We start from the raw sequence: 20,761 nt of genomic DNA on the forward strand, positions 1-20,761 counted from the left end.
CTCAAAACACTCATAAAAAATTTTAGAGCTCTGAGTCATTTTTTAAAAATGCCTTAGCATCTTGAATGCATTGAAATACCCCAAAATAGAAAGCTGCGAAAAAGGCATTTAAAGTTTTGAAACAAGAAAAAAATTTATTTAGAGAAATTGCATGCATAACTTGTATGCAAATAATTATTTGCCATATATTTATGAGTACCAAAAACAAATTTGAAATCTTAGAGTCTATTTATAAGAAAGTTTTAGTAGTTTTTGTATACAATATAGTACCATACGAGGGTTGCTATTTATATTTCTGGCCTAATAATGAAAAAACAAATATGTAGGATCGAAATAAGTTTTATTGTTTTTCAAAATATTCTCCATGATGATCAATGCACTTTTGCATGCGTTTGAACCAATTTTCAAAGCACTTTTTCCAGTCCGATTGAGGTAACTCCAAAACATGCGTTTTGAATGCATCAACCGCTTCTTCGGGGGTCGAAAATCGTTGTCCACGTAATTTATTTTTGATGTGTGGGAATAAGAAGAAGTCATTGGGTGCCAAATCAGGGCTGTACGGCGGATGACCCATCAGTTCGATCTTTCGCTCCGTCAGAAATGCCTTTGTTTGAGTCGATGTGTGAGAGCTCGCATTGTCATGATGAAGAATGATTCGCCTGTTCTTCTGCTTTTTTCGAATTTCTCCGATGACTTCTGGCAAACAAATGGTCGTGTACCATTCAGAATTGACCGTCCTGCGTTGCTCTAACGCCACTGTTGCCACATGACCGTTAATGCCGAAGAAACAGGCAATCATTTGTTTCGATGTGCTTCTTCCTCGAACAACTTTTGTTGGTTTTGCCTCGTCTTGGAAGACCCATACAGTTGATTGCTGTTTTGTTTCCGGCTCATATGCATAGATCCATGATTCGTCACCTGTGTAGATGTTATACACAGCCTTTGATGTACCTTGAACGTATTTTTCCAACATTTCCTTGCACCAATCGACACGAGCCTTTTTTTGAGCGTTTGTCAGATTATGCGGGATCCAACGCGAACAAATTTTTTTTACGCTCAAATGTTCATGCAATATTTTATTGATGCTAGTCATACTAATGTCCAAAGACGCCTCTATCTCACGGTATGTCACATGACGATCTTGCTTTATCAGTTCACGCACAGCATCGATCTTTTCTGGCACAACAACGGATTTTGGACGACCTGCACGGGATTCGTCCTGGATCGAACATCGACCACGATTAAATTCGTTATACCAATTTTTTACAGTGCTGTAGGATGGCGCTTTATCGCTGAATAAAGAATTAAGTTCATCGAAGCACTCTTGTCTTGACAATCCACGTCGAAAGTTATGAAAAATAATGGCACGAAAATGTTCACGATTCAATTCCATTTTTTGAAAGAGAAGAACTTTTCAATTTACTGTCAACAACACAAATGAAGCTATAATGGTAAATCGTCTGCTGAATTTATGTTTAAAAATATCAAACTTTCGATTAAAATCGTCTGCGGTCGACTAGCAACACTTACTGTTGCCAAGGCCAGAAATATAAATAGCAACCCTCGTAAAATTAAGAGTCGAAAAGCTTTGACCTTTGCTCCAACGTTTCAGAGCACTTAGTTGATCTGCAGTCCATGCTCGTTTTCTGCGTGGCATTTTTAAAAATATATAACAAAAAGCAACAAATAAAAATATAACTAACTATTTAACAAAAAAAATAACGAAACGATAAAAAAAAAGTATTCAAATATGGCCTTGAAAAAGACCGTTGTTACAAAAAAACTTTGATAACCAGCTAGAAGCACTCTAAGAAACAAAATAATCAATTAGATGCGTACACAGCATATGAAAAATATCTTTTGGTAACTTGCTTTAGCTTACAACTTTTAGCTACTAAAATCAAAATTGATTTATGGCATATTTTTGTTGCTAAAAACACATGCATTGAATGTTTGTTTACATTGAGCCACGCCCCTTTTGACAGCTGTGTAGTGCAAATAACTATTAAAAAATGTCATAACTTCTTTTAAGATCAAAGTATCGCTCTGAAATTTTGTACACATACTTAAAAATGTTCAATCTTTCAAAAAAAAAAAAAAAAAATCGAAATTTTGGTCGAAAATTAAGTACTTAATCGTGGTTATTAAATTGACGTTACACTAATTCAGATTTTTAAAAACCACTTCGCCTCAAATTCCTGAACATAGTGCGGTAATGATTGTGCTTTGTGTTTAAAAAACTCAGTGTGGCTGGGATAGCCTAGTTGTTAGGGAGTTGGGCCCATGTCAAAGAGGTCGTGAGTTCAATCCCCGCCTGTCAAAGACTCTCCGTGTAGTAAATAGCAATTGGTGCAGGTTAAATCTGTCGGGTCAGAAAGTCCGCCATGTTTCCATAGCAAATCATACCTCTAGGGGTTACTGAATTGGAGATTTATCATTCCCTGGTAGAGGTCAAAATTACGATCTGTGGAAAAATGGATGTATGAATCGGTCTACCCTGTAAAAACGGGCAGTGTGTGTCACTGATGTCGTATTCTTGGCCATAGATGGCGCCACTGAAAAACAAGAAACGCACCCTCTGCATTAAATTCACTTAGTTTCACCAAGCATGTTTGTTGATATGGGTAAGCGGCAACAGCAACAACAAAAGTAAGCACACAATTCCACGGTTATATGTTTAATTCGGGTTGAAAATGTACATTTTTCTTGCGTCCATTTTCTTAAACATGACTTTGAGCTGTGTAAGCAGAATATAAAAATCACTTACTATATGCAATAATCGATGTTGCCAGGAAATTATTTGGTCATATTTTTAAATAATGAACACGTAAACGTAATTAGTTTATCAATTTCACTTTATTCCAACCATTCCAATACAGAACTACAAGCACAACCAAAATGAAATAAAACAATTCCCAGATCATATGAACCTTTACCATTTTTACACATAAATAAAATTAAAATATACTCTGAATAGATCTTACTTAAATTGATGCATGCATTCGGGTTGAACACCATTTTTTAAATAAATAGAACGCAAAAAGGAACAAAAAATCATTCACACAATATAAACATTATTTTTAAATAATTGTGTAAGTTCAACATGTTTACAAACACACTTCTTTTATATTTCATATAATAATTAGAATGTCTAACTTTTAACGGCTTAAAAAAATCAAAAATTTTAAAATCTAGTTTCAAATAGTTCGCTTGAATTATTCTTTAAAAATTTTATTTCTTTAAAATCTATTTTTATATATGTAATTTCTTTAAAATCTTATTCGAAAAATTTTATGTCTTCAAATACTAATTTACAAAATTTTTCATTTTTTTTCCAACCTACTTTTGAAAATTCAATTTCTTTCGAGTTTCAGCTTAAGAAAATTTCATATTTGTAAAATTTAATTAAAGAACTGTAACACATTTATATACAAATACAATGTAAAATGATGTTTCGCATCACAAAAAATAGCTGCCTTGTGAAACATTGTACAAAGGTTGCAACAAAAAACAAACAAACTAAACAACTTAAACAAAGAAAACTATAATATAAAGCTTTTTTTTTTTTAAAGAAACGATGAATATTTCATCCTTTATATAAGAGCAAAAAATAAAATTTGTATACATTTTTAAAATTAATGAGACAAGTTTGAATTAAAAAATCAAATGTTAAAGAAAAAATGTGCTTAAAATTAATTGCAAGTTAATTAAAACAATTATATTCTTCTTCACAATATCGAAAAAGAAAATTAAGAAATAATTGAATTACAATAGCTAAAAGAAAAAAGACGAGATCTATTTTGAACAAATATCTGAAGAAGTGTCTGTACTGTTTTCATAATGTATCGATAGATGGCGACGCTTGCTCACGATAGCTCTGGAATCTTTCCCCTTCCATTTGCAAGCTGCAATAAGACACGCTGAAAATCCGCATATTTCAGCCAGAAAGAATCCTCCACCAATTAAAGCAAACATTGTTGGGTCAAAGCAAAACGTCTGTTCTTTATTTCCAACTGGAGGAGTAAATTTTTGGAAGAAGCCATTGTCCTTATCTATGGAAATAATAAAATAAATTAAAAGAACAAAATTATTGCTCAAATTAAATTTTTGTGTTTAAATAAAAATCAAAGGTATGACATAGTTATCAAAGAAAACATAACAAAAATATGATATTAACTATTACAGATGTCTATATATGAATGAAGCAGAATATTTTTACGCATGAACCTTATTTAAATTGGTAATTTTAAACCGATTCGAACCAAATTTAATGAAAATACATTCGAAGATTCGGCGGACCTGTGAACACTGTCTACTTTAAAACTATCCGACCACCAGACCAAGTGCTACAGGAAAAATAATGAGTTTTCCAAGAGATTTGATAAATATTTTATGGTATGAGTGATTTGTTAACTTACAGCGCAAATTAATCAAAAATTAATTTCATTGCACGTTTTCAAGAATTACTTATCTTAGGCATTCTATGTAAGGTTATCACAAGTAAAAGCTAAGTTAATAATTATGGAAAGTAGGGCAACGACGTCACAGAATTCATATTTTAAAAAGGTGAAACCACATATTTCTTTTATTGATACATACACTTTTAAAGCGTGTGCATTCTTGTGTACTTAATTCAAAGAACAACTTATAAGCCCTTGTTAAATTTTTTAATAGGAAGAAAAAAGGATAGAACTAAGATGCATATAGGATTACCATGGGATTTGAACCCATTACCTCCACGTTCCTCAGCAAATGCGAGAGGAGAACATCCCTTGGCCTCGAAGTTGTTTCAATTGAATCTTGGAAACTTCTCGAATCGTAAAGATGGTGTAGGGTTTTTTAACTTATAAAAAAAAATATTCTGCTTGCTAGGCTCGTTTGATTTGGTTAGGTTAGGGCTTATTACCCTTACAGTAAATAAAGTGATAAATAAAATAGAGGTTTTTGAGGTTGCCAGGAGTGAAAAAATAATCGAGGAGGAAAATGAGGTTATTTTTGCAATAAAAATAACCTCATCAATGGACCTCAATTTTAAACTCATGTGCACCTCATAAAATCAACCTCAGTAACACTTTTAGATGACATGTGGGGATTATTTACACCTGAAGTATATTTCTATGTTTAAAGTTAAGTAAAAATACCATGTACACTTCAAAAATATCCTCTCTAAACTGATTGCTTTAAGGTAGATTTCGATCAACCTCAAAACAGCTTCAATTGTGAATAAAGTTACTTCATACACCTTAATTTTAAACCTTGGGAGGTTGATTTTTTTTCAGATTGTTTTTAAAGTTTACTTCAGATAAACCTCAAATCAATCTTAATATCTAAACCTCAAATCCACCTTAAAAATACCTTAAATATTTGCAAGGGTATTGTCGAATCATGTAAATTGTAACATATTGTTCGATTTATTAATAAATTTTTTTAAAAAAATGCCTATCTGTTTGATTTTAAATGTCAGCTTTTATGAAAGGAATATTATTAAATCATTTATGTTGATCCTTTATACTCTCTAATACTTATGATATTAAGTCCAGGAGTCTTCTCTAATACCTCTCTGATACTTATGATATAAAGTTAGAAAATTTTAACACTACTAACTTTCCAAATTAATGGGCCTATATTTTTAATCAAAATAAAGGTATATAAAAATTGTAACTATTTTAAAAAGATGAACTTTAACAGGAGAGTTAATGCAAAACTATTGAAATTTACTTTAGAAAAGCATTGAAACTTCCTATCCTCTGCTCAAATAAAAAGAAAAAAAGAAAAAACTGACTTATTTAAAAAGGAATTCCATTTTCATAATTTTTTTTTAAAGTTCAGACAATGCGAACACAATTCTTCCTCGAAACGTTTTATTAAAATAAACTAAAAACAAACAAAATGGATTGAAAAAAAAATAGAAAGTGCGAAAATAATTATCCTCAGCCATGAAATAAAGACATTTAATGATATGGATACGTAAGAAAAGCATTACCCAGATGTTTTGATAGTTGTTTTGAAAGCAAGATAAAAATAAATGGAAAACATAATGGCATTTACAAGTAGTACACCACTAACGTGGCCAAAGAATGAATAGAAAAGGAAAAAAAAATCTAACAAATCTTAGAAAAGATTTTTTTCATATATCTTTTTGAATTTTCCTCATCAATCTTCATATATCTTTAGCATCTCTAGAGTTGAAATAAGTATATTGAAAGAAAAGAATGAAGCCTTCAGCGGAAAGAAAGAGAAGCTTCATATCTAGATATTGATCTGATCTATGCATTATTCGAAGATTTTTATAATAATATTTAGGTTTAGTAGGGGTAGATGTTGTATTTATTGATTTAATGATGTTCGATGCCTTATAAAAAGCTATAGCTTGTTTCTTACCTATGCTTTATGATGTTTATTATGATCAATAAACTATAACTTGATCAGTAAAATATAATATTTTCTTATAGTTAAGAAGAAATACCAAATAATGGGTATTAATTTTTTTATCTAATTGATTTTTATTGTATTAATAAACAAGAAATAGCAGTAAAGATTATAGAAAACACGAGATAGTTTAAATGCTTTTATTCTTTTTACAACACTGACTAACAAATCGAATAAAAAAGTTTAAAATAATTTTAATATTTCAAAAAGTAACCAATTGTTGGTATTTTCACTAAACAGAGGGTTTTGAAATAAATCTCTCGTCCATCTTTATTCATGTATTAATTACAATGGTGAATAAATTTTTTGTTGCATTGATACAAACACTTGATCTTGCCTAATTCGGGTTTGATGATTTAAAATTTTTTTAATGACAGTTTGTGTCTATTTTTTGTCGAAATAAAGAGTGAATAAAAGAGTTATGTTTAACAGCGGTCTTATGTAGTGGCACTTCTTTAGCATGACCTGTTCAAAATCACACGAAGAAACATTTCATAATAGGGAAGGGCCCCTAACGGCTTATGATGACATTTACAGACATGGGTTTTGATACAATTTTAATTCTTATAATGTAACTTAACTGACCTAAATGTTTATTGAAACATTTATGCACTTCCCTGTTATATATAAGGTTTTTAAACTTGCAAATTTTTACAATAACAGTCGCTTAAAAAACAGTAACTTGGAGAGATAAACTGCTTAAAGATTTGAAATCAGCGATACAAAACTATCTACGATCTGTTATAAAAAAAAATAAACGAGAAAATACTTTTCTCCCCAGTGTTACTAATAATAAACTACAGACTTTGCCAAAAAATTTGCTTTTTTTTAAACACTTTCTTATCTTTAAAATCTTGAACGTTAAGGAATGCTGCGAAAAATTACTTTTAAAATAAACGTGTTTAAAAGTGTTTGAAAAACTACATATTGTACGAATTAAAAGAAATACTATTCTACTATACTTAGGTGTGGCATTTACATTCCATTTTTGGTATAGGATGGTCAACCAGTCGAAAATAAAGGAAATTAAAACTGCTGAGTTCACAGATTCGGGGTTTTGGCGTGATGTTCTCTTCAGCAGAGGCATGCTAATTTAAAACTATTTGAGAACAAAAATAAATCTGAAAAAAATTTTAAAAACCAGTTTTTTCAAGTGGAAGATAATTATTATATTTTTGTCACACCGAAAAGGAAAAAAGAAGGGTGCATGACTTTCGAAAGACTTTTGGGAGGGGGATTTTCAGCAATCAAAATTCATTACGAGAAGTGTATCCCCTACGTTTTAGGTGGGTGTGACTAAAAAAAAAATATTTTCTTTTTCTACGTTTTCTTAAAAACTTCTTTTCATAAACTTTTCTTAGTTTCATTTTATTTTCCTTTTTTTTTAGTTTTTTATTTGTTTTTTTTATGCCGGAAAGGGGTTAAAAATTCGAATTTTGATCAATTTTATGGCATTATTATGACTGCTATTGCCATCGGGTACAAATACTCAGATGAATTTTAGTCAGAAAGAGGACGATATTTCTATAGCTGAAAATGTGACAGAAATTTAGAATTTGAGTGCTTTTTCTACAAAACAAAGTCGTGCAACCATACCACTAATACTTGTTGCATCATGCATAGATGACGTAATTTTCTCTTGTTTATTAAATTAGTAGAAATTACGTAATTTAGAACATCCAAAAAGAAAATAGTGTTATCACCTAAGTGTGATTTTATGATAATATTAGGGGGCACAACCCCTACTGGCTGAACTCACCAACCCCCGAAATTGCTTTCACGGTTCCGAAAGGATTGCAATTCGAACTCGCTTCACTCTCTCATTGGATCAGCGTGTCGTTGCCCACTTTAGAAAAAAAGTTTCATTTATAAATTTCATTTTTCATTCGTAAAAATGTACGTTTAAGGGTCTAAGCTTCCGCCTACTATCTCACTTGATATTCACTTTGTTGCCAATACATAACAAGAATTATATATCGGTTATTTAATAACATATGCATAATATTATACACACATTATTATTTTATATAATATAGATGACAGGAAGAATTAAAAACGCGAAATTTAAGAACTAAAATTTTGCCGAGTTATTTGGAAACAAAAAGGCGGAACTATTTCTTAAAACCTCGGATGTATAAACAATAACGATCTGCAAAGTGTTTCCAAAATGAAACACCGATCGAATAAAATGTTTTCCGATCCCGAATAAACAATTCCTTTATTTCCTCTTTTGTTTTATACGAGCTCGATATCTCACGAGGTCTTATAGACGCCGTTTACTTCAACAGTCATTTATTCAACAAGAATGAGACTTCATATGATCCCATAACACTTAAGATGGCTTTCTTTGTTAACATTCAGTTTAGTTACAAAAGATTCAACCAATTGATGCCATAAAAGCTCAGCACAAAATGTAGCACTGATTGCTGCATTTCCATTTTGCCAAAGAAATGTTTTGCGAAATACTTTTATTTTTATTTTATGAAAAAATAAATTTTTGCTGGTAATTCTTTTTTAATCTTTAACGATCTATCTTTGAGAATTAAATTAAACAAACTGACCTAATGAAAGAATGTATAGTTTTTAAATGAAAATATCTAATATCTAATGTTTTTCAAATGAATATATCTATGAAATAATTTCTATATTTCAAAATTTAAATGCCATTAAAAAATAATAAGCAACAAAAAGGTTAAATTGTGTTTCGCAAAAGTAACTAGTTTAGCATCATAAGCAAAAAGAATTCAGAAAATGTTACAGACTCTAATGAACATTTTTTTTTCCTTTTCAGTTTCATACGAGCTCGATATCTCACGAGGTCTTATAGTCGTCGTTTACTTCAACAGTCATTTATTCAACAAGAATGGGACTTCCTATAATCCCATATCACTTAAGATGGCTTTCTTTGTTAACAATCGGTTTAGTTACATAAGATTCAACGAATTGCTGCTATAAAAGCTCAGCTTAGAATGTAGCACTGATTGCTGCATTTTCATTTTGCCAAAGAAAAGTGTAGCAAAAAAAGACTTGAAAAAGATGAAAGAAATGAGTTTCATTTGTGGGTAATTTTTCTTAAAATCTATAACGTTTAACTTTTTAGATTAAAATCAAACTATTAAACGACTTATAGACTAAATTAATAAATTAAATATATTAAATAATAAATTAAATTAATAAAATTAAACAATTAAAACACTTTTAGCTTTTAAATACAATTTGAAAGCCTATTGATTTTTCAATCCAAAGTTATTATATTAAATAGATTCTACAATTCAAAGTTCAAATGTCACTTTAAAAAAAATAATAAGGGAAAAAAATTGTGATTTAAAGAAAAAGTTAATTTTTTGAATAATAAGCAGAAAAATGATCAAAAAATGTTATACAAATCTCGAATAAGCAATTCTGTTTATTTCCTCTTTCGTTTAACACGAGCTCGATGTCTCACGAGGTCTTAATAGACGCCGTTTATTTTAATAGTTTGCATTTCCAGAAAAATGGTACTTTATTTGATCCCATAACACTTAAGATGGCTTCTTTGGTTCATTCGGTTTAGTTACGAAAGATTCAGCGAATTACAATTGTAAAAGATCAGCACAGAATGCTGCACTGTTTGCTGCATTCTCATTTTATTAAAGAAGAGTGTTGCCAAACAAATTGTATTTTATTAAAGAAATGAACTTTTTGGATATATATTTGGTTAAAAATAATTAACGATAAATCTTTGATAACTCATTTTAGTTGAATACCCGTTCATCGTACAGGATGAAAAAAAAAAGAAAATCGTCATCAGATCAGTATGAATCAACACTACGCAATCAAGCACGAAATTGAAATACATATGCCGACACAATTAATTTAGCTAAAATAATATTCTACACAAGGTGGCTGGGTGGCGCAGTTGGTTTGTCGTCGGCCTTCTGAGCCCAAGTCTGCGGGTTAGATCCCCGGTCCAGACACCGGATTTTCGGGATGCAGAAAATCCTCAACGACCATGTCGTATGATGATCCCGGGAGTGCCTTATTGGCTCTTGGCATTTCCCTCAAAATTAAATTCCTAGTGCACTTTAGCATCCGAAAGTCTCAGTGCTGCCATCTAGTGTGGCAGAAACTAGACGTCCACATTAACATGACCAACGGTATCTCACTCATTGTGGTGGTCCTGAAAGAGTGGATACTACCCCTGGAGAACGCACTAGGTCTGCTCATCGGCAAGACCGATTGTGCAGCTCATTGAAAATAAAAAAATAAAAAGATATTCTACACAATCCATATCAAGTAAAACAATCTATTGATTTATTTGTATTATTCGTATCCCATCCAGGTGGCTTTATGCTAACATATTAAGCAAAACATATTTTTCGCAGTTAATCTCTTCAAAATAATGATTAATTAATTCAGTATCATTTGGCATAACGCTATTTCTTGAGATCAACTCTTGATAGTCAAAGTTTACCATAATCATAAATTTTTAAGATACCTATTCCTTACTTACTTCTATTTTATTTCATCAGTTCTCGTTAAATTTAAACAAATTAGGCATATAGAAATATGCTATAAAAGAGTATCAATAAAAGAAACACGCGTTTTTATATACTTTTTAAAATACGAATGCGGTGACGCCACTCCCTTAAGTTAAGAAATTATAAACATTCATTTTACTTGTGATATAACCTAACACAGAAAACTTAGATAAATAAATCATAAGAACGTGAGGTAAAACTAGTTTCTGATTGGTGAGAGCTTCAAGCTAGAAAATCATTCATGTTATAAAATATATATAAGTCGCTTTGGAAAATAATTTTTTTGGTATGTAGCGCACAAACTGGTAATTGGAGAGAGTTAGATCAACACCTCCTAGAAGAAAGACGACCTCAGCACGAATCAGTTTAATAGTCCGACGTAACGAACATAAACTGCGCAATGAATGAAAAACAAGATGTCATTACGTTCGGGCTACTAAAGGATTAAATATCGTGTTTATCGTAGTCCGTGCTGAGGCCTTCTCTTTTCTAGGAATTGGTTAGATCAGCTAGGTCTGAACGTATATGCACTGATTTTGGAGCGGATTTATATAAGGTACATACATATAAATAAATATTTTGCTTTATTTATATCAATTCGAAAAAAAAATTTGACAGGCATTCTGGATGCTTTTTTTAAAAATAGAATCCATTGTTTCAGTACTTTAAACTAAAAGACAACTTTAAACTAAATAAATTTTTTATCTAAGAGGAATTATTTAAGCATTAGAATTGTAAAAAAAACCTAGCAATTAAAAGAAAAATTAGGCCATTTAAGAAATCACTGATTTGGCGATACATAGTTTTAGATGATTAGATAGACCTAGTTTTATATGATTTTAAACAATGTAGAATTGGAGTAATATTTCGATATAGGAGACTCAAAATCTAGTATATTTACTTAATTCAAAATTGAAAATTGCCGAATACTTTTTCTAAATGTCTACATATCATGTTCTTATTTCAGTGAAACCGTTAGTTTCGTATTATTATGTTTTTCCTTTTTCGCTGTGAATTACACGCACATTTTAAAAAGTAAAAATGCCTTTTACAAAATGTTTTTCGTAAATAATGAGAATTGTAGACATTTAAATTTAAATTCCTATATATTTTATAGCATAACGTTTCTATATATTTTACGTTACTATATATTAAGAGCTCCGTTTTATATAATAACAATTATGTGACTCAAAACTTTTTTACTAGGAATTATATTCATAATTGCATACTCTTCTTTATCAAAATGAAATTTAATTAAAAAGTTTTCGATGCTGATAGCTAAAATATTAAATGGTTTATAAAATATTAGTTCTGTTTATTTCCTAAAGCTTTTAAAGCAAAATCTGAATAAAAATAAAACTGTTTGAAAGAATAAAAAGAAAGAAAGAGGAAGAATTGTAGTCACATATTTCTGGAATGCAGAAAACAAGAAAAAAAAATCTTAACATGGTCGGAAGAAAACTAATCGCAAACGATCTAGTGAGGCGTAGAAAAAGGAAAAACAATATCGCTTTAGCTCAAAAGTGAAGCGTTAAAATTAAAATACGATCACATTAGTGTCTGATAGTGAATTCATGATGAATTCCTAGAATAAAGTGAAATTAAACAATAAAAAAAATCTAGCAATATGCTTCTTAAGTTTGTATCGTTCCATTACTAAGTTCTACTTTTCTTTTTCGTTTTATAAAAATTTTTCTGTCTTCACTTCATTTCGAGCTTTATTATTTCCTGACGATTCCATTACTTTGACTGAGCAAACGGTTTCCCGCGTTTTCGATGCGATATTTTTGTTCCTTTCTTTTTTTTTTTAATTTACGACTGGTTTAAGATTAGTTTTTCCCACTTTCATTCTTGCCTTAAATTGACAGCTAAAAGAAGTTAACTGTAACTGCGAAGTATGAAGTCGCAATTTCCGCTCATTACACTAGAAACTCAAAATACAATCGAATTTCATGAAACGAGGCTTTTTATATTAAAAAAAGACACGCTTCGATAAGTAAGATGTAATCAATTTGCACCAAAACGAGGAAATTAATCGAAAATATTACTTTTTCTTAAAAATAAAGAATTTGTTTATCTTCTTATTGTATTTAATGAAACTTTTTTTTCAACATAGTTAATATGTCACAGTTCTAAATTAAATCTTAATTTTGTTTCGAAATGATACAATTCTAAATTATAATATTTTTTTGTTGCGACATTAGTTTAAATATTTATTTTCGAATAGTATTTTATCAATAAACAAATATATTAATGAATAAATGAATCAGGAAGACACTCAAATTTGTTCTTGCATTTTTCCTTAAATTGGCAGGTAAAAGGAGTTAATTATAATTACAATGTATGAGGTCGCAATTTACACAATTAAGAATTCAGAATACCATCTAATTTCGTGAAAGAAGTATTTCATAATATATATTAACAAAGCAAGACGCTCCGATAAGCAAGATGCAATCAATTTGCACCAAAACGAAGAAATTGTTTTTAAAATGTAAATTTTTCCTAATAATGAGTTTGTTAATTTTTTTATTGTGTTTGATGAAATTTTTTGTCAATGTAGTTAATAATACAAGGATCTTAATTGGATCTTAATTTTGTTTCGAAATAAAACAATTCTAAATAATTATTGTTTTGTTGATGTGAGTTTAAATGTTTAATTTTGAATAGTATTTTATCAATATATGAAACGAATTAATGAATCAGGGAATAAATGAATCAGAGACTCGAAGCTTCATTCATGCTTAAATTGGCAGCTGAAAGAATTGAACTATAATTACGAAGTATGGCTTCGAAATTTACACTAGTAAAAGTTCAGAACACAATCAAATTTCATTAAACTATGCTTTTTATACTAAAAAAAGACATTTTCTGGTATGTAAAATGAAATCAGTACATATTAAAAGGTGAAATTGTTTCAAAAATAAAACTATCTCGTAAAAAATATTGAATTTGATTTTTTACTGTGTTTAACGCATATTAAATTTAAATAGAATTTCTTGTTAACTTAAATAATATGTCTGAGATCTAAAATGGTTCTTAATTTTATTTCGAATTATACAATTCTAAATATTTTTTTTATTGATGTAAGCTTAACTGTTTACTTTTGAATATTTTTTTATCAATAGATTAAAAAAATGAATAAATGAATCAGGAAACAATTGAATCAGAGACCAAATATTCATTCTTGCTTAAATTAGCAGCTAAAAGAAGTTGGATGTGATTTTGAAGTATTACGTCGCAATTAACAATATTAAAAATTTAGAATACATTCGAATTTTATGTAGCGAGGCTTTTTATATGAAAAGGACACTGTCCTGCATGTAAGATGTAATTAATTGTACTAAAAGGGAAAATTGTTTCCGAAATATAACTATTTCTGAAGCAAAATACTGAATTGGCATTTTTACTGCATTTAATGCCGATTTAGTAGAGTTTCTTTTTAAATTAATTAATATGTCTAGGATCGAAATTAGTTCTTCCTTTTAGCTTAAGATTATGTTATTCACAATGGTTGGATTTTGATGATGTTTGCTTAAAGATTTACGTTTATATTACTTTATTATGATTAAAAGAATCGACGAATCTGCTAACCAATACATAAACGCATCATCAGCAAAGTAAATCAATGAATCAGAGAAATAACATATTTTGAAATAGGTGAAAGGATCGGCGAAATCGAAGAATCAGAGTGGATCAACAAAAAGATAAAATAAGGAAAAAACGAATCAAAATTAAATGTAGATAAATTAGCTAGTAAGGTTAATTAGCTACTTACTGAATGAACGACTCGAGGAATAAGTCAATGGATTCGACCTGATGAATGCTGATTATAAATCAGTGTATGGATTTCATTTCATTTTGAAATTCTAAATATTAAAATGATTTGTATTTTTACTGATATCTGTTTAAATTGGTATAGGATTATTCTAGGTTTTTGCCACTATAACATTGCATTAAATGTTTTTGCCAGTATTACATTGCATATAATCAAAGGAAAATTCTTTAAATAGTGATTCACTAAATGCCACAACACTAAACTCTTAGGTAGTAATCACTAATGCCACATTTTAAATAGTAAATTAGTACAAAAACAAATGCAAATCTGAAAATAATGTTGTTTAAAGGAAACATTTAGTTAGGTAATTTAGAAAACGATATTTAAAAATAGCTGTGTGCTGAATTGTTCTAAAAAGCTATTCGAATGTTTATCGAATATTACCTCCCTCTGATGCATTTATAAAAAATAAAAATAAATAAAAAAAAAACACTAAGAGGAGCTTCTCTCCCTGACCCACTTAACTTTGTCTCATTCATTAAATTTTAAAATTAAATTATTAAATCTTAAAATTTTTACCCTTTCCTATATAATAAAGTAAATATATTTCACAAACATAGTTGAACGAAATATATTTTAATAATATCCTGCGTAAATAGTGTAAACTATTAAAATTAATGTTAACATTAAAATAATACTTTAGAAAGCATGACAAATACAAGACATACACAGCTTGAGCATTTAGCATAAACTATAGCATAAACTTTAGCATTGAGCATTTAGCATAACTTTCATTTAATGACGTTGGAAAGTTATTCATGCTTTTAATTTTAACTGCGGGTGTATAAATATCAAAAGGGTGTAGTATTTAAAATTTCTGTAAAGTTTAGGAGCATTTAGTTGCTTTTCCAAATTTAATTCAGTCATATATGACAATATGAGCAAACGCTATTTTGAATAACTGCGCTGCATAAAATAATGAAATTTAAATCTTTTGAATATTATGCCTTCAAAAGAATTTATCTTTACATTAATTTGACTTCTTGAGACTTAATATGTAAGCCTTTTTATTGCAATATTTATAAGTCATGTAAAGCGTTTGCTTATCTTGCATTTTTTATTACTTCTCCACCAAGTTATGATAGAGTTACTCTTTCTTTTAATTTGTGTTTAATTATTTTACGAAGAAAGTGGTTAAAAACTTTTCGTTGAATTAAATATGCTCCTAAGTTCTAAATTAGGTTTAGATTAGATTGTAATAGATGTATGTCATTGTAACGTATATATTCATTATAATGTGTATTAATATGTATGTTATGTTTAATTATGTAATGTTTATAGCTATACATTTTAATAAAAATATATTGTATTTTACGTAGTGTACATATGAATGTAGATAATACGTATTGACTTTACTGTTATGAAAGAATGTATGAATGAAGGATAAAGTCTATAAACCACTTTTTATCTATGTATGCAGGCTCTGATTTATATACAGTCACCCTATGAGAAAAGGAATACCAATAAAATGTTTTATTCCTAATTTACGTGTGTGATTTAAACTCTATAATAATTACCTATTTGAAAGGTTTTTATTTACAATTTAATTTAAATTTTCTTAATTAATTTTAATATTTTTTTATTCTGTTATTGATATTTTCTTCCTATTAAGGAGAATGTTACTTCAGCTCTGAATTTCATTGTATCTTGCATGCGACTAATGCCAATCTGTGTTTGTTAGAACCACAGATAACTTCTTGCACAGGTGTCCAAATACTTATTGGTAGATAGTGCATGTACATATAGATATACATAAAATAATAAAAGAGGAGAATGCATAGCAAGGCTCTCCTGAAGAAACTATCATGAATGTCAGTGCATTCTGTTCCGCATACTAGCATTCTAAAATATCTGTTAAAATCGTTTTTGGTAATAAGAGTAGCGAATTAATGACTCATTTTATCGAATTAATGGACTCAAAATGATGACTGACCAGGAAAAGAAAATTTGAACCTTAGAAATAAGAAAAAGTCATAAGATATGGAGAATACGGCGATCACGAGACAGTCAGTATTCTATGAATAAATCGCATAAATTTATGAATAATCAATGCAGTGTGAGGTGGGGCGTTATCGTGATTAAATACTCATAAGCTTCCTCGCTACATTTCAGATCATTTTCAGCTACCTCCTTAATGTTACCTGCTTCAAAAAAACTCAAATAATAATCTTCATTTACTCTCTGGCCGATTGCTGAGGATTCATTACGCACAATACCTCGACTATCTTCAGAAAACAGGTAACCCCAGTTCCTTCAAAGTTAATAATGTAGATACAAGTGTAGATAGAATTACTTCTTGGATAAAATTAGATACAATTACTTCTTATTGTATCTAATTGTATCTTACTTTCTTTACTAATGACGTAAGTAAAATGTATGTCAGGAGATCTCATCTATTCATTTATGTACATCTAATTTACTCTCGTATTTTGATTATATTTTCGTTAATAAAAGTTAAGTTCAAGAAAAAAATTTTAGATAAAATTATTTGGTTAAAATTAGCAAGAAGAGTTTGGTAGAAGAATGTTCCCAAACATAGATTAGAAATTTAAGAAAGAAAATATCATTGTTAGAATGTATGAAAATTTAGAGAGATATAACGAATAATGCCAAGAAACTTTAAAATATGCACTTAGGAAATAAAATTTTTTTTAAAATATTTTAAACAGATGCAAGATCAACCTGTTGGGATTGATCGAACATGAGGCTCTCCATCAGGAAGACATCGCGTGAATGAGAAAAAGGATTCGAAACAAGGAAATGATATAGTTGCAAGCGATAAAATTGCGAAGAGATAATTGGTGGAAACTAAGAAACCGCGTTAGTGACAAGTCTCCAATCCAGACAGAATACTTTACCTTACAAAGATGGGGCAGAAGTGAGATTATTTCGTAAAAAATAAGTGCTGATATAAAAAAAAAAAAAAAAAAAAAAAAACTTAAATTATCAAAATTGACTCTCTTGTTTCCATGTGATCCAGTCATAAGCTCATATTTATTATAAAAATCTTTATTTTATTTAAATGTGAAAGAAAGTGCTTGAAAAATTAGTTAGAGTCATACCTATAAAGGAAGGGGTGATATAGGTAGGGGGGATATCGATTTCCTTAAGATGGATTAAGATCAACAAAGATGGGATAGAAGTGAGATGATTTGCTAAGAATTAAGCGCCAACATAAATAAAATTAAACTTAAAATTATCAAGATTTACTCTCTTGTTTCCATCTGATCCCATCATAAGCTCATATTTATAATAAAAATCTTTATTTTATTTAAATGTCAAATAAAAGGCTTGAAAAATCAGTTATAGAGTCATACCTATATGGGAAGGGGCAGTTACTGGAGAAGCATAGTTTTCAGTGGCAAATGATTTCAAGCTTCCAAAATCTTCGGATAAAACAGCAACTGTTTTCGTAAGAGTTACCGTCGACAATACGTCATCTGAATCGACGTCTCTCTTTTTACGACCAAAAGAAGAAACTGTTTCTATGTCATCATCTCGTCTTCCTGTGGGAATTTGGCACAATACCTATTGGATAGTAATATAGATAAATTATTTAACTAAAACTAACTATGTATGAGAAAAAATGGCAAAGTATATTAAAAATGCAAGACATGAATTGCAAGTTATGATCTTTGTTAGTAAATTTATCAGATTAATTTTAAACACAAATCATTAAGGTATAAAACTCAAGAAGACGTTTATATAAGTACAAAATTTCAATTAATTTGTTAGCTTTGGCCATCTAAATAAACACCGTGACAGAAATATAACGTATGTTGCTTATATATAACGTATACTGAGTGTTAAAAAGAATTTATCGGTTAATCAGGAATACATATATATATATATATTTTTTCGTATTATCAAAAAAAAAAAAAAAATATGCAGTTAAAAAAAAATATGGCCAAAACTACCTGAATATGGCAATATTTATCGTGTTTCAGGCTCTAAGAGAACTCCAAAAAGCTCGATAAATTTTTTCGAAACGATTCCATAATAATTTTGGTAAAATTAGCAATCAAATACTGGCTTATAATATGTAATGAAAAATTTGGAAATTTTATCTTAATACCTTTGAGCATGGCATAAAAACCAATTATTTTCAGCTTTGTATTCCAATTTTGTACGATTTTACTAAATGTGTGGTATTAAGAATTATAATTTTGAAAACCAGAATTTCTGGTTAACCGTTACCATATGAATAGAAAAATTACCAAATGAATGGAGTATGGACCTTACATTTTGGTTTTTATTACCAGGATTATGGTTTTCCTTACCAGTAATGCAATTACCATTAATTTAACCAGAATTTTTTTTCTCCAAGTAGCTTTACGAATTGAAAAATTGAGCTCTTTACAAATCTTGCTGCAATTTTGCTAAGTGCGAGACTAGTTTGAGGAATCTTCAGTATTTTTTATGCTTTATAAAATCAGCTTATAGGCCCTTAAACTAATTAAGAAATGAGAGACGTCCAACTTAATCAGACTGAATTTTCTGAGACTTATTGTAATGAAATTTGAATGAGACCGTATACTATAATCTTTCACATCTTTTTGCATACCGCAAACTACACATTATAAATCTGGATAATGGAGATGAGAATGGTATATTTTCTAATTAACCTAAAGTTAAATGAACTCAATGCAATATGCATAAAAATGCCAGACTGAATAGAAAATACTGGAAAGTTTTCTAATTAGTTTAGCTTTTTGCAAAATGTCGACGAATGAATAATTCAATCAGCTTATGAATTGAGCCGCGAAGTCTCCGGGGATAGGGCGTTCGCCTTCCAATGAGGTGAACCGGGTTCGAATCCCGGCGATGGCTGGTCGATATAAATCCTCATCCGGTTTGCACCGACTACGGTGCTGACGTGAAATATCCTCAGTGGTTGACGGATCATGGGCTATAGTCCCTTTGCGGTCAGTCTATAACCGTGGAAGGTTCTCGTGGTCTTGCTCTCCATGTAACGCAAATGCGGGTTAGTTCCATTAAAAAGTCCTCCACGAAGGCCAATTTCTCCCTATACTTGATCCATGAGTTTCCTTGTCTTCTGGATTGGGTTCAAAATTGCAAGGTTACGGAGTTGAAGATGAGAAGTCGTAAACCAGAAAATTAGGTCTGCTGTTCAACGACGGTTATAAAATAAAAATAATTAAAATCAGCTTATGACTTAAACTATGTTAAAAATTATTGGTAGCTTATATTCATTAAATCTGCTTTTTTATTTTACGTTAATCTCTGTAATTATCGCTATAAATTACTAACGTAGGTTTTATCTTAAGTTATTATTCTAAATGTTCAGCTCCATTTTTGTTGCAATGAATTTAGCTTTATCATGTCCATCGTAAACTTCTTTATCTATAGTTTTATAAGGTTGAATAAAGAAAAATTAAATTTATTTGTTTGGGATTTGTGTAAACGATTCAGCGTTTTGAATTAATTTTTAATTTCTTCAAGCTTCTTGTCCTTTTATTGTATCAGTAGGCATATATCATGAAAGAAAAATTAAATTTTAACATCCTGGTAATAATGATTATAATCTTAGAAAAATTTTTCAGAATCGATTTTTTTTAAAAACCTCAAATATGGTGAAAACTTAAAAAGAGAGAAAAAATAATGCGACATTATTGGCAATGAACACTAGGACTAAAGAATACCTAATTTTCAATATTAACGCCGAAATATTATTTTATAATTTTCTTAGTTTATAAAACGTTTATGGCTAATAGACCTAAATAAACCAAGTTTAAGTAAGACATATAAATTTAACATTACCGCAAAAGAAAAAAAATTAATCTAGTAAAATAGCTCACCGGTTTACAATGTTCTAAACATGTTTCAACTTCTGCTTCTAACTCAAGCGTAGTGCTACCAGTGAAGGTGAAAGCTTCCAAATATCCTTCTAAAGATTTGCTTTGTGGTTCTATTGTTCTTACTTCTCGCATCATTTTTACTTCTACAGGACACCTAT

General features: G+C 29.6%; 1 protein-coding gene across 1 annotated transcript in view; it reads right to left on the bottom strand.

Moving 5' to 3' along the window:
- Positions 1 to 2,837: 2,837 nt before the first annotated feature.
- LOC107443866 (uncharacterized) overlaps positions 2,838 to 20,761 on the bottom strand; it is a 224,181-nt gene continuing 206,257 nt past the window's right edge. Inside the window, exons 13-15 of the mRNA XM_016057873.3 lie at positions 20,604 to 20,757; positions 18,102 to 18,312; positions 2,838 to 4,052 (exon numbers count right to left, since the gene is read on the bottom strand). Of these exons, the coding sequence (XP_015913359.1) occupies positions 3,796 to 4,052; positions 18,102 to 18,312; positions 20,604 to 20,757 (622 nt within the window). The 3' untranslated portion in view covers positions 2,838 to 3,795. The remainder of the gene's footprint in view (positions 4,053 to 18,101; positions 18,313 to 20,603; positions 20,758 to 20,761) is intronic.

This window comes from Parasteatoda tepidariorum, chromosome 3 (assembly GCF_043381705.1).
Source record: "Parasteatoda tepidariorum isolate YZ-2023 chromosome 3, CAS_Ptep_4.0, whole genome shotgun sequence".
Taxonomy (NCBI): domain Eukaryota; kingdom Metazoa; phylum Arthropoda; class Arachnida; order Araneae; family Theridiidae; genus Parasteatoda; species Parasteatoda tepidariorum.